Source organism: Nelumbo nucifera, chromosome 2, assembly GCF_055504915.1.
Source record: "Nelumbo nucifera cultivar China Antique chromosome 2, China Antique-T2T, whole genome shotgun sequence".
NCBI classification, from domain to species: Eukaryota; Viridiplantae; Streptophyta; class Magnoliopsida; order Proteales; family Nelumbonaceae; genus Nelumbo; species Nelumbo nucifera.
The window spans coordinates 20,734,103-20,751,862 of record NC_142650.1 but is presented as its reverse complement, the minus strand read 5'-3'; the positions used below and the strand labels follow the sequence as shown (position 1 = coordinate 20,751,862).

The following is a 17,760-nucleotide window of genomic DNA, read 5'->3' as shown; positions in this document are numbered from 1 at the left end:
AGTTTTATATATAAATCAGCAGAAGTAGAAACATAGTTATCCATCCTACACATAGGTTAGTGTTCCTACAGAGCACTCCTACAGAGTGACAAAGGGAATTGATGGTGACTCCTAAAATGCATGTGCCGTGGAGGGGAACCATCAAGTCAAGATCTCCAACCCAAAATCTCCAAAGCAAGATCCATTAAAAGAAACAGATTTCTAAAGAAAAAATGAGGGATGATGAAACCAACTAATCTGTACATCAGATCAGAAAACTTCAAAAAGGCGCTGAAAGTGTCTCCCTGAACATAGCTTTGTCAGGTGATTCATCAATGTTTTCTAAGGTGCACAAGCAATCAGTAACTTGAGCAAACTCTTCACACTTGACAAGTTTGTGAAGTTGATCTCTCCTTTCGGTCTTCTCTTTCATCTCTTTGACTGAAATAACTGGTCTCAGCCCCTACATAAGCATTGGTAGTTGTTAAACAATTGGTAAAAACTTCCAGAAATCATAACGCTTCATCAGAATAGGCTTATTGAATTAAGAAAAAAAAGCATAGGTAGACCTCAGTGAACACATCCGAAGCTTTCTTGGGGTCCATTTTTTGAATTATGTCTACTGCTGCTACCTGCATAAAAAATTTAAATGACCAAGTTTCATTGGTTTAGTTGATGACTACCTATCTACATGTAAAGAGCTAGCGTTTAAAGATTACCCTGGCATCGTTTAGTTCTCCTTCATTCAGGGTCTTGGGCTCCATTTCAATTGAGTAACAAAGGTGAGCCATGAATGAACCAGTAAGTTTAAGACTATCGCCGTAGAGTTGATTGGCACCAACTGTAATAATAACATTGCAATGGCCTTTCATGTATACTGGTTTATGGTCGGCAAATATTTTTTTTTAACTTTCTATTGATTCATGCATCTATTTGATAGGTTAACTTCACTAAGAAAGAAAGGGTGAAATCAGAATACAACTCAAAAGTAAAACTCTTCTTTTTTCTTCTCATTGGTATCTCGTGCCTTTAGGTGTTGTTATTGTTATCCACTTCACGAGCTTTTCAACTTTATTTTTGAGTGGTCCAAACCTAACAACAGTTGGTGCGATATCTTTATTACAAAATTCCTTTAATCTGGTACCAAAGTCGGTTGGAGATCTTTGTTACAAATTTTCTTTTAAGCTCAGTTGTTAGATTTTGCTCAAATGCTCTCTCTCTCTCTCTCTCTCTCTCTCGTCATGTGTATAAGTAATCGGTAATGTCTGCCAGAATCGTTGAGACTTGAGAGCCTTCCTGGTTGATCAGGTTGGATCGAATTTGTAAATGCATATAAAAAATATGCATTACCAATTTCATACAAGCACACGTACTTTCAGGCAAAGCAGCATAATCTTTATTCATCTAAACTTTCAATATGTACAAAGCTATAACGTTCATATACTAAATCTCTGCTTTTTACAAGCAAAATAAACCATGTTGCGGCCAGAACATTCAGATCCCTTTGTACATATTGAATATTTACAGAAAAGAAGCCAACTCCATAACTCCCAAAATTGATTCATTTGTTACTGAAAGTGCCCAGGTTTGTCCAATCTGCAATCCATATTTCTTCTGATTAACGCTTCTGCATCTGAAAATGTATACACCTTGGATACTCCTCACCTTTTAGCATGTTGAAGAGTTCCCAAAGCTTTGCATCTTCTGGTCCAACTGCACTACATTTTCTATCCACTACTGCAATTGTTTGAACCGTCAACCATGGTTTTCAAAACTGGACTGGACAGTCGGACCGGAAAAATTGGGAACCGATCAGCCGTTTTATCCCAGAACCATTATTTTGCCAAAAATCATTGATTTTGTCAGCAAACCGTTGACTTGGGCGGTCGAACCATTTAAACCGTCTAACGCTTTTGACAATTTTTTTAAATTTTTTATTTTTGTCAGAACGGGCCGTCTATTTGGTTTGAATGGTCAGACCATTTGACTCGGGAACCAGACCCTTGACCGATTCATTGTCCGATTCGGTTTTAAAAACCTTTCCGTCAACCACTTATCACCATGAATGAACCGTTAACAAGGATAATAGTGATTAGTTAATCATGCGCCATTTGTATTTGGCTTTTGTGTTACTTGAAGATATATGTTATGCTTGTTAGTTTGGCTTTGGTTTGTGGGAATAGAGGTTTGGAAATGGAATCCATTCTAATTTTAACTGTTTGGTTGGGTGGAATTAGAATGGCATTCCCTAATTTGAGTGAATGACCATTTCCTTCCACTCCAGCTGATTCTAATTCTCATTCTAATTTTTGTCTGAACCAAACAGACTATGGGAATAGGCAGCTCAGATTCAAGAGTTTTATACATTGATTTTGTAGTAAATTTAGCATTTGAGCTGTGCTTCTACATGAATCTTCCAAGAGACATTTGTATCCAGTAGATGCTTCACATGTAGCTTGCTGCCTTTATGTGATAAAGGATCCATAGATGTTGGTATGCCATCTACAAGTGTAGGCGCCCTAGTATCTTGAAGGGCATAGATTTGCTCTCCATCCTTTGTTGCCCAACAACTACACTTTTGCAATCTATGGCTTCTTCTTTGCCTGACGCCACCAATTTGAGTGATTGGCCTTTGTAGCTGTGGAGTTAATGCTACAATTTGGATAGTATTTGTTCTTAATATATTCAGCCCAAAATGCTTTTGGGTAACTCATCGAACGCCAGGCCTGTTTACCAAGGCCATTTTGAATTCTCTTCAATCCTAATCCTCCAATTTGTTTTGGTTGCACAATTTATCCCATGCTACCATTTTCACCCCTCTTCTTTGCTGATTCTAGTGGAAACATACAAGCACATGTACTAAATATATAAAAATGATACATAGATCATATTATAGTAACATCTCAATGAAAGTGTGCACCTTATCATTGTCTTCTCTCCTCACTTTCATGTATACTGGCTAATGTACCAAGTTAGGGACCATTACGGAGCACAATACATCCATTATTTTGTTTGGAATCCACTATTCATTTGATAAATTTGTGTTTGGTTTCCTATTTAATTCAGGAGATTAAATCAGGGTTACTTTGTCACCAATGACCCACTTTATCAAAAAAGAATTGAGGCCCCGTTTGGTTTGCAAAAATAGGGGTCTGGAATCGGAATCGGAATGGGCTATTCCGATTCCAACTGTTTGGTTGGGTGGAATCGGAATTTCATTCCCATTCTTGCCGGAATGGCCATTGCCTGCCCTTCCATTGGGAATTGATGGTGCACGATTTGGTGTTCCTTGCTAGAGGACAGCTTGGATGTTGGTGTAGTGAGATCGCCTAGTTGAGATGCAAGAAAATGACGTTAAAAGTGTCTGGGGTGTTTTACCCAATGCGGGCATTCCGATGTTTAAGTTAACAATTTGGAGGTTTTGAAAGAGCTGAAAGCTAAATTGCAAGAGAATTCAGAGAGTTGAGTCGTACATACCTTGTATGACTGGAGGCAAGGCCTTTATATAGCCGTGGGCCTCACAATGCATGTGTGAGATCCTCGGCCCATCTGGTCCAGAGTTGGTTTTGCACCTGAAGATGGACTCCGCGTAAGCTAATAAGGTTTATCCAGGTCTGTTCGAAGTGGTTGACGTGGTGCCATGACCTCGAGGAGATTGGAGACAAATGGCTTGCTTCTATATAAAGATTACATAGCACCTCGATAGATCGGTGCATATAGTTGAACTACTTGAGTCTCAGTCTAGCTGGGTAACCTGAGGTGTGCGAGGTGACTGGGATCACTGAGGTGTCACCACATCATTCTGTCGCTCCATGTGTCATCACATCATTAGATGGACCAAATTATCCCTCATCAGGAATGAAATCCCATTCTTGTAGATTCTGATTTCCATTCCCATTTCTGTTTGAACCAAACAGGCTATGGGAATGGACCATTCTGATTAGGAGGATTCCAATTCTGATTTTGATTCCAATTCCAACTGCAAATCATCCATTCTAATTCTGGTTCCAATTTCAATTCCTACTGCGAATCAAACAGACCCTGAATTATTTTAGCCAAACACTCATCTTGGGAGATTCATCTTCCTCAAAGATGGTTGGAAGATCAGTGATTTTCACCTTTCTTAGTCCCATCCTTAACCTTTCTATCAATTCCTGATGTTCCCACAAAATTTCCGATTTGTTTACATCATCCTTTTCTGATACCGATGAATTATGTGCATTATTGGGTTGCCCAGATGTACTAAATCATATAGTGCTTTAATCTTTTGGTTGCCACTTAAAACATCCGGTCTGGGGATGTCTTCGTCATCTTCAAAAATCAAAACCATTGGCGGATAAAGCTTTTGTATCCAGCAAAATGCGTGAAAATCAAAACCATTGTTGGATAAAGCTTTTGTATCCAGCAAAATGCGTGAATTCATCATCGATAATGTGTATTTTGTGTTTGAAAGGTTTTCAAATAGAGGATGGGTCGTCATTGATCTCAATGGTTTCTTGTGCAAGAGGTTTGTATTCTGCGGATGGATTGATTCATTTTGTATTTCTTCCCTTAATTCTGTCTTCTCTACTTAAATTAAAATTAACAGCAACAACAACGACAACTCATTTCCAATGTCTAATTCTCCTTTCAAGTTTCTCTCCAATAAAAAAAAGTATCATTATTGGAATCAATTGTATGATTCAGTGATTCTTAAGAGAAAATACATTGCTTAAACTAATATATTCTGATTATGAGAGACATCAGACATCAATCTTATTTAGCAAACAGGTTTTTGAACTTTCTCCTCCTTTCTTCTCAATAAGCTAATTGTGACTAAATGACTTGGATTCTACTTTTCCTGGTTGTTTCTTTACCGAGATCAATTGCACTGTAGCTCCCTGTTGGTGGTCGGATCTCGGAGATTGGGTCCTCATCAAAGATGGAATTGGACCCACCAACGACTCTGACACTTGCGTTGCTTGGTAAAGATATTTGTTGCAGAAGAGGCCGATAGAGTGTTTTTCGGCAACACTCTTGGATAAGAAAGACGATCTCCAAGAGACACCCCTTGCACGGCTGAGATAGAACGCTAATTTCTGAAAGCAAATAATAATGAAAAATCAAATAAATCACAATTTAGAGGGTTAAAGAGAGCGAAGAGAGGGGCTGCTGAGTAAAGACAACTAAATAAATCACAAATACTCAGTTTGGGTTTGGTTTGGCATAATCTTTTCACTTTTTTGTTTTCAAAGAAATATTTTTATTTTTGGTGATTAAAGTCATAAACAAGATCTTTGGTTATGCAAATGGTTGTTTTGTCTCTCAGGGATTTGCTCAAGAATAAAAAATGATGGATATATATATATATATATATATATATATATATATATATATAGCCCTTGTTTTGACAAAAGAGGTTGGATGGAATAATCATAAAGTTATCTTCTCATTACTTATTAAACAAAAAAACAAAAAAACCAACATATATTTTGATGAAGGGGAATTTGGCCCGACCTCACAGTTACCCGACACGTGGCAGAAACAAGCAACTCGGGACAATAGAGCGCCCGAAGCAAGCACCGAAAGCAAAGTCCAAGCTCGCTACTGAGCCCGAACTCCAGACCGCCCTACTAGGAGCCCGAGCTCCCCACCAAGGGCCCGAGCTCCCCGCCAAGAGCCCGAGCTCCCTACCACGAGTTCGAGCTCCCTACCACGAGTCCGAGCTCCCTGATAAGGGCCCGAGCTCCCCGCCAAGAGCCTGAGCTCCCTACCAAGAGCCCAAGCTCCCTATCTAAGAACTCGGAGCTCCCTACCAAGAGCCCGAGCTCCCTATCTAAGAACTCGGAGCTCCCTACTGAGAACCCGAGCTCCCTACAAGGAGCACGAACTATACTGGGCCCCAAGCCTCACAAAGCTGACCCGGGCTGGCCCATGGCAACTCGGAACACTCCAAACCGAACTCAAGACACCTCGCTCGCCAACTCCAAGACTTTGCTTCCGAAACACCAGGCTGACCAAACGTACCCGACACCAAGGACGTCCGTATCCAAGGGCGGCGCACCTGACTGATTTGGGATCTGACGCCTGACAGCCGCACTTCAAACGGCTTCCTGCTACCGCCACCTGCAACCGTCGTCACTAGCCGCAGAGACGGTTCCGACAAAAGGAGCAGTGGCGGTTCTGTCCGGCCAGAGGAAATGACACCCGAACTGGCAGGGGTTCAGAAGTAATCATGCCCGATCTGACGAAAGCCTGGAAGTGAGTGCGCGAGGTGGTTATAAAAGGCTCCTACCCCCCAGGAACGAGGTATGCTAACTTTTGCGCTATCTGGTTTATCTTGCCTTTGAAGGATTCTAACTTGAGCTTCGGAGCCCTTATGCCGGGTTCTCCCCGGAGCTTTTCTTCTCCTTCCGTTTCAGGTCCCTGTTACTCAGTTCAGAGGCAAGATCATTGACAGCTAAGACCAGCCAGATTGTGCATCATCATATTTGATTCCAAATCTACTATTTTGGCTCTAAGAATAAAGATACGGGAATTCCTACAGTGTTTTCATTTTGTTGAGTATATTAAACAGATCTGTTATGATTGTGGGCATATTGTAATATTTAAGTATATTAGTAGGGGACTTCACAGTGTTTTCATTGTGGGCATGTAGGAAAAATTTTTTGTTGTCGGCATATTTCCAAATCTTGTATGTTGGACCATGTTTTTTTGTGTTTTTTTTAATCAAAGAGGAACCACTAAAAACATCAAAGATACATACTATACCCCTGATACATGATGGCACTAGTCTAGAGATATAAAGCGGGGGTTACAAAAGGAAACAAAAGATCTAGTAAGCCTGGCTTTTCTTGCCATTACATGAGCTGCTGAAGTATCAGTTCTACAGGCATGGACTAACAAAATATTATCAACAAGTGTAAGTAAATATCTGATGTGCTCTATCAGCTGTTGATTCCAACTGGTATTTCTTTTGGTTCCTCTTAACTTCCTCTAAAACTTCCTTTGCATCAGAAAAGAGTATAGCAGTTTGAATTTTCTTTGAGATCAGCACCCTCAGACCTCGGATGATTGCCCAGAGCTCAGCTTCGCCGGGGGAGACTGCCATGCAACATTGTCCTTCTGCAATGCATATATTGAGAATATGAGAGGATAGGAAGAGACCTGTTGAAGAGGAGTGTGTGCTAATGGTCCACGACCCATCAACAATAAACAAAAGTGTGAGATGGCATTAAAATTTTGGGGAAATTGAGTCAGATTCTTGGTGCAGTCCAGGAGGTTAGCCTCCAAAGGGTAATAGTTATCCGCTTTAGAGCACACATCCAAGGTGTTTGGGACTTTATTTTTAAAGATGACTTCATTTCTTTCATTCCATAGACTTCTCAATAAGGCTAGAATTCTGGACAAGAAGACTTTTTGGATGGGCTTACTCTGGTCGTTATTTCTTTTGCACCACCAGTCTAAAAAGTCTGGCGAGTTAGACTCGAGGAAGAGGTCTGGATTGAACCCCACTTAACTGTGAACCCAGATAGCCTTCGAGAATGTGCACTCAAAGAAGAGCTGCCGTTGGGTTTCTTCAGCAGAGTTACAGAAAGGGCACTCTAAGTCTCCCCTTCGCCTGCAAAGTCAGTTGGTGCTTTTGACTTTCACTGCACATGATAGCAGTTTCTATCCGAACAATCGGCATCTATACGGGGCTTTTAAAGCCCAAAGCCTGTTCCAACTCTTAGGTGAGAGAGTTTGGGAGTTGCGGCCTAAGCCTGATGAAAAGATCCTGTAGGCCGAGCATACTGAGTGTATAGCATTATTTGTCTGCTTCAAGAGAATTTTATCTCTCCCATTGAATGGGCTGACTGGGATGTTGTTTATGGCTTCAACCGAGGGTGTTGTAAAGTAGTGGTTAAGAAGAGTATTGTTCCATTCCCCATTCGGTTGGAGAAAGTCTTTATCTCACATGTTTTTTTGTTGTGAGATCCGGATTACCTCCATTTGAAAAAAATACCTGGTTTCCAGCTACTATACGAAGCAACATGAGCAAGATAGATGCAATAAAGGAAAAATAATACTTCATGAAAGAAAGAATCTATATCAACCAATCCGATATCAATTGAAAAAGATTTTGCTCCTGGGTAACTGCATGAGATACATTAACGCTTAAGTCCCTACCAACATATCTAATCCTAACAGATGAGAACACATTCAAGCATTTAAGATATCGTCAGCAAGATAAAACCAGCCAGTCCACCAGAAAAAAGATGAACCTGTGGAGATGATATTGCTATCAAGAAAGTCTGATGCGAAGATTATGTTGTCATCCCCAGAAGCTCTGTTCAGTGTTCACCATCAGCTCTGCTTCTAATGCAGTTTACAGATAAGCATTGACCTTTTAGGCAACTCTAGTCTCCCCATTAGTGTCTATAACTGGTAGTTGGGTAGGCATTGGTTTATGCACCTGTTCCTCTGAGTTGAGCCTTGACTGAAAAAACTCCATGTCGTTACAAAATTGTAAAGCCACACAGCCATGCAAGCATGTGGCTAGTCAAGATACATATCAAGCACAATCGTTTTCCCTTGCACTAGGTAAGTTATGCCTCAAAGGCATCCAATCTGATTATCATACATTTTACTATCTTATTGTAATCATATATATATATATATATCCAACAATAAATTTGAACCTCCTAGCTCCTGGACATAAAGAGTGGTGTGCAATACATAAATCTTCGGAAGTTCATACTGTAACAATAAAATCCTGAATAGTGAATACAAGACGTCAAGACATAAGGCTAAAAACAGATCACAAGGAGGGCAGTGGAAAATACTGGTTACCTGAGAAAGAGTGATATCAATTCAAAAAACAAGGGCCTCAAGCAGTGTGCCAAATAATTTGCAATGATATGTTCCCACCTCCAGGTTGATGATGGATTCAAGCACCAAACAGATGCTTTTAGCCACATTGTTCTGTTCAACAATAAAAAACTCTGTGAACAGTTTGAGCAACTCGGATCTCCTACCCACACCTACCAAACAAGACACTACAGCTGTACATTGGGAACATCTTCAGTATTTACATATTACCCTTCATGGGGAGATGTTCCCAATGTACAGCTCAGTGTTCTGTGGGTAGGATTCCTGTGGGCAGGAGATCTGGATTGCAGTTTGAGGTCCTAGAGAGCCCCCTGAAAGTGGTGAGAACTCCACATCTAGTGTGAACTCAAGAACCTTATGCAACAAATAGATATTAAAATTCAATGTGGTCAATCCTACTTAACTATTAGTTTTGATGCATCAATGTTCAGTTAAAGTGAGAAAGCACCAGGTGAGATGGAATCTGAAAACCAATTCAGATTGAAGTGAATAAACCAAAATATAATAACCAGAAGAACATCATCATCCAAGCCTTATCCTAACTATTTTGGGGAGGGCTGCATGAATCCTGTTTCGTCATTCCATTCTGTTTATAATTCCATATTCATTATTAAATTATAGGCACTTAAATCATTTCTTACTACTTGACCCATGTTCTTTTTGGTCTACCCCTAGCCCTTCTAGCCCCTTTGTATTTACATTAGATCACTTCTTCTTACATGTATTGTTGATAGTCTTCTATTTATGCACATGACCAAACCATCTTAGTCTACCTTCTCTCATTTTATCACCTATTGGAACTATTCTTAGGTTCCATTCAATGAATTCATTTCTGATCCTATCCTTTGTAGTTTTTCTACTCATTCATCTCAGCATGAGCATTTCTGCCACACATTTTTTGGACATGTTATTTCTTGACTGTGAAACACTCTACTCCACACAACATAGATGGTCTTACAACTATTTTATAGAATTCCCATTTCAATCTTAGTATCCGCCTATCACATAAGACTCCGGATGCACCCTTCCATTTTGGCCATCCTGCTCTAATTCTACAGGTGATATCCTTCTCTCCCTTGTTATGAATTATCAAACCAAGGTATTGGAAGGTCACATTGAGTTATCTATTGGTATCCAACTATATGCATATTCTTTGCACTCCTATCATATTATTAAATTTACATAGCATATATTCTATTTTAATCCTACTAATTTTAAAACCTCTTATTTCTAAGGTATTTGTCCATTAACTTAATTTTGCATGTAATCCTTCATTAGTTTCATCAATTAGAATAATGTTATTAACAAACAACATGCACCATAGGACCTCCCCTTGAATATGTCTAGCTAATCCATCTATAATCAGTGCAAGTAAATAAGGGTTGAGTGTTGAACCTAGGTGAAAATCCATTGTACCTGTAAAATCTAATGTGTATCCTACACAGAGATGGCAATTTGACCCGTCCCTGTGGGGCCCTGCCCTGCCCTGCCTTGGTTGGGCTGGGCTTTTTGACCACTGAGTGAGAGTAATGCAATGGAAAAGGAAAACAAATTATGAAAGAAGAAACCATCAAATCCTCATCCACTGATGATTTTATAATCTTAGGTTTTTCAATTATTACTCAATTTTAGTTTTTTAATGTTATTTTAATATTCTGGGTCACAAGAATATATTTAACCATCAAGAAGGATACTTTACGGCAAACTAGTGGTGAAGAGGCGATGGAGATGAACTTTGTACCAGCAAACAGATGGAGAAAGTTGCTAGAAGTGGAAAAGAAAAGATTCTTACTAGAAGAAACAGGAGGATTAGCGGTTAAGATTAGTGAAAACAATCGCTCTGTGGTGTTTCTAAGCAGGGAGGCGATAGTGTGGTTGAAAGGCTTTATCGACAATATTCTCTTTGGACTTATAGTAATTGGTTGGAAGGGTGAGCTAAGCATGCAAGGGAAGAACTTTATGGTGGAGAGGAAATCCAACAGTAGAGGAGTTTTTATTCAACTGTGTGAAACATTTGGAAAGGGAAAGAAACAGATTGTTTGCAGACCAAAAGGAAAGGAAAAACAAGGCTAGGTGAGATTTTCTAAAGCTCTGGACGACCTGGAACATCAAAGGTGGCAAAAAGAAAAGTCTCTCAAACCAATCATAGTCTTAGAGAACAAAACAGAGGTTAGAAGTGAAGCTTCAAAAAGCGATGAGAAAGCATAGGTAGCTGCTCTCAAAGTTCTCTGCGGTGTTTCTTTGTGTTCGACGATGATGCTTGAAGGAAAAATGGATGAATGGCAGAGAAAAAAGGTGGTGCTGCTGGGTAAGAAAGTTGAAGACTGGAATTACGTGCTGCTAGACATCAAGGCCCTGTTTTCGGCATTGAGATGGCTTCATTCCATCCATTTGAATCAAGAGCTTCCACCCTTGACCTTGCCATCGGACACGACCTGATTTCCTCTGTTAACACCCATGAAGGTTTGGCTTCGGTTGAAAACTGGAACCCTTGCTGTAATGAGAAAGAGCTCAAAACTGAGGCTGTCCAGATTAAAATCCTCAGGCTTCCAGTCAACCTCTGGGCTGAGGAAATCTTTTGTTTGCTGGAACACAGCAGCCGAAGAAGAAGAAGAGAAGAAGAAGAGGAGAAAGTTTGAGAATGGCGGCTCTAAACCTTTCAGCCGACCCTACTATCTTCTATATATGTTTATCACATAGTGTTACATGGATGGACTAGAATGCCCCTGATTAGTGATAAGACACCTAGACAAATAAAACATTAAACAAGTTTAGGCCCAATAACTAATGACTTAAGACCCAACAATGACTAACATATACATTAAATCAGCCGAACCAACACTCCCCCTCAAGCTAAGCATGGATGTCAGTCATGTTTAGCTTGCCAAGTAAGTCCAAGAATTTCGTTGAAGCTAGCCCTTTTGTTAGCACATCTGCAATTTGCATCTCGGAAGGAGTATAAGGAATGCAGAGTTCCCCTGAGACTATTCTTTCTCTAACGAAGTGTCGGTCAATCTCAATATGTTTCGTCCTATCATGTTGCACTGGGTTATTTGCAATGTTGATGGCAGCCTTGTTGTCATAATACAACCTAAGAGGACACTCGATCTTTATCCCGAGCTCACTAAGAAGGGTCCTAAGCCATAGAAGTTCAGCAACACCATGAGCCATAGCTCGATATTCAGCCTCTGCACTTGATCTAGTAACCACGTTCTGCTTTTTACTCTGCCATGTAACCAGATTCCCTCCAACAAACGTGCAATACCCAAAAGTTGACTTCCTATCCCCAACAGAACCGACCCAATTTGCATCAGTATACGCTTCAATTTCAATTTTATTGTGTTTTCTGAACAGAATTCATTTTCCTGGGCAAGTCTTCAAGTACCTAAGAATCATTTCCACTGCTCTCATATGAGGGATCTTTGTAGTCAATCCCTTCCTTTTGAGTAAACCCCTTTGCCACAAGTCTGGCCTTGTACCTTTCAATGGACCCGTCCTCCCTATGCTTTACAGTGAACACCCACTTGCATCCGATAGTGCTCTTCCCTTCTAGTAGATCCACTAATTCCCAATTCCTTGCTTTCATTAAGGCTTCCATTTCTTCATTCATAGCCTCTTTCCATCTTGGGTCAGACACTGCCTCTGAATACTTAGTAGGGACATGCACGGAGGAGAGAGCTGACACAAAGGAATAATAATGAGGAGATAAACGTGAGTAAGAAACAAATTCAGCAATGGGGTGTTGGATAGTACAAGAACGGGTAGACTTACGAAGTGCAATAGGGAGATCCAAATCAGAAGTATGTGTGATAAGATTACCTAGAGTTGCTGAGACAGGTTGATCCGAGTCCGATTGGTTGCTGCCATGAGTTAGAGGGCCCTTTTTCCTTCTGTTGTAGGTAATTCTTATATCTTCTTGTTGCCTACTGGAGTCCTTAGTAACATCTGCAGCATCAAGAGTGGTAACAGGCACAATGGGAGCCTCATTAGGTTCACCCGGGATGCTACAACTAGGATGATTAGGAGGAGAAGATGGAAGGCCCGAGGCAGAAAGAGGCACAGAAAAGGAGGGGGAAGAAGAATCCTCTTCCATCCCACTAGTCTCCCCTTGAAGAGGATTCTAGGAAGAATGGAAATAGGATTGAGACTCAAAAAATACCACATCTTTTGTGACATATTTCTTCTTGGTGACGAGATCATAACACTTGTAACCCTTTTGTGTAGGAGAGTACCCTAGAAAGATTCATTTCATAGCCCTAGGATCCAGCTTGGTCTTCTTTGGATCCTTTACATGTATAAAACATACACAACCAAAGACAGTCTGGAAGATTAGGACAAAGGACAGAGAAAGGAGTTTTCATACCCAACACCTTGGATGGCATCCGATTTATCAGATATGATGCGGTAAGGACTGCTTGAGATCAGTAGTGCTTGGGAACCTTGTGCTGAAATAGCAAGGCTCGAGCGGTCTCCAATAGGTGTCTATTCTTGCACTCAACAACCCCATTCTGTTGAGGGGTACTAGCACAGGATGACTGATGTAGCATGCTAGCATCCTCCATGAACAGGCTCAAGGATCTTTCAAAATATTCATCAGCATTGTCTGACTGGAATTGCTTAATCCTCTTATCAAATTGTGTTTCAATCATTTTACAAAATGCCATGGTTATCCGTGGCACTTCATCACGTCCTTTTAACAAGTAGATCCATGTGCATCGTGAGTAGTGATCAATAAAACTGATAAAGTAATGAAAGCCATCAACAGAAACAAGAGGTGAAGGGCCCCAAACATCAGAATGAACCAAATCAAAAAGAGCTTGAATTTCATTACTAGAAACTGGATAAACAATTCTACATTGTTTTGACAACTGACACACTTCACAAACTAAACTTTGACTTGAAATACCCTTGAATAATTCAGGAAACAACCCTTCCAATGATGAAAAAGGTAAATGACCTAGCCTAGCATGCCACAAATGTAACCTAGCTATTGACTCCACATTATTTTGACTACTAGCAGCAGATGTTTGTAAGGCCGAACTGATGTCTGCATCAAAATAGTAGAGACCTCCATACTCATGACCGCTCCCAATCGTTCTCTTCATCAATCTGTCCTGAAAGATACAATGAGTAGGAAAAAAAGGTTATGCTACAATTCAAATTCTTGGTAAGCTTTGAAACAGATAAGAGATTGGAAGTAAGATTGGGAACATGCAGAACATATTTAAGAGAGAGGTCCTTGCTTAGGTCAACCACCCCTTTCCCAGAGATGGTGGAGAGAGAACCGTCAGCAACTCTCATCTTTTCTTGACCAAACAATAAGTGATAGGAAGAAAATAAAGAGGACATATGTGTCATGTGGTCAGTTGCACCAGAATCAATAATCCAAGAAGTAGAGTCAATAGAACTAGTTGCACTAAAAGCAGAGACAATACTTGATCTGGCAAGGGAGGTGGAAGTAAGAGAATTAGTCCTTAGACGGGTTAAAGCCCGGCTAAGGACCTCTACCTCATTAGCAGTAAAGAAGCAACTGTTGATGTGTTCTTTGTGCTATCACCACTATGACTAGTAACAAGGTTCCCACTTGCTGCTTGACCCTTCTGGTGCTTCTTGTCTTTCCTCAAGAAAGCTGGTTTCATATGAGGATAAAGAACCCAACACATCTCTTTTACATGCCTTTCACCTTCACAATGAGTGCACTTAAGATGCCTCTTATCTGAATACTTGTTCCCCTTTTGATTTGAAGAAATCAGGGCTGAATGTTCAACAGGCTGTTCAGCTGGCTGTATTTGAGTGTCAACTTGCATCGCTTTCCTCCTAACCTCTTCATTCCTTACTAGATAATAAACATGATGTAAATCTGGCATTTCATCCCTTCCCAAAATTTGAGACCTTATGCTCTCATATATTGGGTCTAAACCAACCAAGAACTTAAAGGCTCTACCCTCTTCAATTTGTTTATCATGCCTCTCCTTGTCTTTGCATTCTCCCAAGCAAGAATAAGGTGGTGATCAAGCTCTTCCCACAGTCCTTCTAGGGTTGCAAAATACGTTGCAACCGTCATATCTCCGTGCCTCAAGGGAGCAATGTCTTGGTTTAGCCTATAAATTCTAGCATTGTTCTTTCTCTGTCCATAAGTTTTAGACACTTTCTCCCAAATCTTAGTAGCAGTGGAAAAGTGTTGAACAGTCTTGGCTACTTTGGAGTCATTGAAGCAAGCAACTAGGACATAACAATAGCATTCTCCTTACGCCAAACTGCGCACTCTACATTACCCACTTCAGGTTCCTTCTTCTGCCCATCTAAATAACTCGTGAGTTCCCGGGAAGTAATGAAGAGCATGGCAGAAACAGACCATTCTCTGAAATTGTATTCATCCAACAACACACTAGTGATCTGCAAGTTGTGCAGATTTGGATTCTCCAGATTAGGAGATCTCCCACCAGATCTATTATCCCTAGAAGACACTTCCCCCGATATTGAAGACATCCCCTCCCTCTTACAATGATCACGATTGCAAACTCAGTACAAAGAATACTGTTTCAACTTACCGAGGTTGTTACAGTCCTGATAACTCGTAACAGATCTGAAACCAAGAGCAACCCACCGCTGCACTGTGCTGACTTCTGCTGTTGTAGACTGTAATCACCCCTACGACCTGTACTAGGACTGCCGAAATCAGTCCTTCCACCAAGATCTATTCCACACAGGTCTCTCTTAGCACTTGAATGGCTACTACCTGCTGTAAGGAGTCTAGTAGGGCATCAACTTCTGGGACAAACTCCCCTTGGGCCCTACAACCAAGGGAAACCCTAGATACAGATCTTGCTGTGTTCTACGGTCAACCCTAGGGTTTCTTCACAGCGACCAAGATAGAGAAGAAAAAAGAAGGAATAGATAAGAGTAGAAAAGGTGGCGGCGGCTGTAACCAGGAGATGGATTAATGCTCTGATACCATGTTTGCTGGAACACAGCAGCCGAAGAAGAAGAAGATAAGAAGAAGAGGAGAAAGTTTGAGAATGGCAGCTCTAAACCTTTCAGCCGACCCTACTATCTTATATATATGTTTATCACATAGTGTTACATGAATGGACTAGAATGCCCCTGATTAGTGATGAGACACCTAGACAAATAAAACATTAAACAAGTTTAGGCCCAATAACTAATGACTTAAGACCCAACAATGACTAACATATACATTAAATCAGCCGAACCAACATCTTTGAACAAATAGCAGTGTTGTGCGGCAGTGACCTCAGGGGAGTTAACACCACAGACCTTCAAGTAGTAAGAATCGTAGTTGGGGGAGCAAAACTAGGAAGGATTCCAAGGTCGTTTAAAGTATTCACTGGTGGCAGGTGGAGGACAATTTGGATTGCGTTGGAAGCTGAAGCGACACTGTGGTTGGGGAGGGCAAAGGAAGAAGAAGATGCTGATGTGGAGGATAAGTATACACATGGAAAGAAAGAAGAGGCCTCCTCCCCACTCAACGGTAGCCATTTAGTCAAGGAAGCTGCACCGTCAAACAAAAACTTCTTTTGGCTCCAATTTCCCTTTTAAGGCAAACCTAGGAAAATTGTTTGAATTTAAAAGGTTGGACCAAAAGGGTGGTAAGCTAACCTATGTGAAGGCTATTAAGAAGGATGGAGGGAAAGGAAAGGAACCAGGGGTGGACCGCCCGGTTGATTCATTCATTAAGTCTAGCTCACGTGACATCTTAAAAGTCACACAAGTTACTCAGGGCAGGTCAAAAGCATATGGTAGTTTGGGTCTAGCTTCGTCCCCCTCAACCCCATCTAGCTTACAAGGGGGCAAAATCCGATCAGGTGGTTTGGGTGAAAGTCCCTGCATCTCTCCAAGACAAACCCAACCCGCACTATACTAGGTCTAACACAGACTGGAGAGACGATTCTAGTGATGAGGGGTGGAACAACTTTGGCAATTTGAAGAAGCTAGTGTTCCTAAAGAGGTTTCGAGTATAGGTAGCATGGAAGAAACAGTCCAGGTCTAGCTCTATGTTGAAGACAATCGGCATTTCAATTCTCTCTACGAGGTGGAAAGTTAGTTGTACTCAAGATGATTCCAATTCAAGAGGCTTCCAAGATTCATTGGGAGTGAAAGGGTAATCAAGGGCCATGCAAGAGCCTTAGAAACAGTTGGAGGCAAATAATTTGGTGTGGCCTCAAGCTAAAAGTGGTCTTAACAAATCCTGCCATCTACATCAGGGGTCAACTGGTAATCAAGATAGTGAGCAGCCATTTCAAGATCAGCAACAAGTACAGGAGCTCCGAAAGGTGGATGAGTAGGGGAACTAGTTAACTTCATCAACTAATCTGGTTGGGGAAATAGCTCAAGGCTTGGCACATAATGATACAAAAGTGACACACTCCCAACTTGACAGTGCCAACTCTCTACGTGTGGGAAGCACTAAGACTGAACAGGGAAATTTAGCATAAGTCCTACCGCCAGTCTTGTTAACTCCTCTTCCTCTTGGTAAGCTCTACAACTCTAGTGGTTTAGTTTTGGGTACTAACTGTTGTTCCCCTGACCATGTAGACTTACCAGCTCCCATCCTTATTTCGGACTTGCCTATGTTAGATGTTGAAGGGGAAAAGGGGGAATGGAGGGAGTGGTTGAAACACTTGAAGGGGATGAGAATCACAAACCTGAGGAGTTAAAATCAAAGACTTTCAAAGGTGTTCTAATGGGTTAGTAAATAGACAAGAATTACAGATGGGGGAGGATCCCATGGTCGACTTGGCAGTTAAAATGGGGTTAAAGGTGAATAAGGGCAAGGAGACGAACCTCTAACCCAAGAGAGGTAATAAGAAAGGGGGAAAAAGAAGGAAGAAGCTGAATGAAGTTGAGAAACTATTAAATGATGTGGATGGGGATAAGGAATTCAGTGCAAGAGGGGGAAGAAGAAAGGGA

General features: G+C 40.9%; 1 protein-coding gene and 1 long non-coding RNA gene across 7 annotated transcripts in view; both read right to left on the bottom strand.

Annotated features, from left to right (window-relative positions):
* Positions 1-121: 121 nt before the first annotated feature.
* On the bottom strand, positions 122-913 carry LOC104595110 (uncharacterized). The gene is made up of 3 exons (XM_010255694.3): positions 699-913; positions 549-611; positions 122-442 (listed from the first exon to the last, which is right to left on the bottom strand). The coding sequence occupies exons 1-3, from the start codon at positions 849-851 to the stop codon at positions 260-262; spliced, it is 399 nt and encodes a 132-aa protein (XP_010253996.1). The 5' UTR covers positions 852-913; the 3' UTR covers positions 122-259.
* A 5,700-nt stretch (positions 914-6,613) lies between these two features.
* The window catches only part of LOC104595108 (uncharacterized), a 31,776-nt gene continuing 20,629 nt past the window's right edge, over positions 6,614-17,760 (bottom strand). For 2 of the 6 annotated variants that reach the window (XR_734832.3, XR_016082798.1), the window contains exons 4-5: positions 8,223-8,437; positions 6,614-7,083 (exon numbers count right to left, since the gene is read on the bottom strand). This is a non-coding gene — a long non-coding RNA (uncharacterized LOC104595108). Of the gene's footprint in view, positions 7,084-8,222; positions 8,714-8,790; positions 8,943-17,760 lie in introns of all 6 variants that reach the window. The other 4 variants (XR_016082800.1, XR_002022582.2, XR_016082799.1 and 1 more) reach the window with 4 other exon arrangements.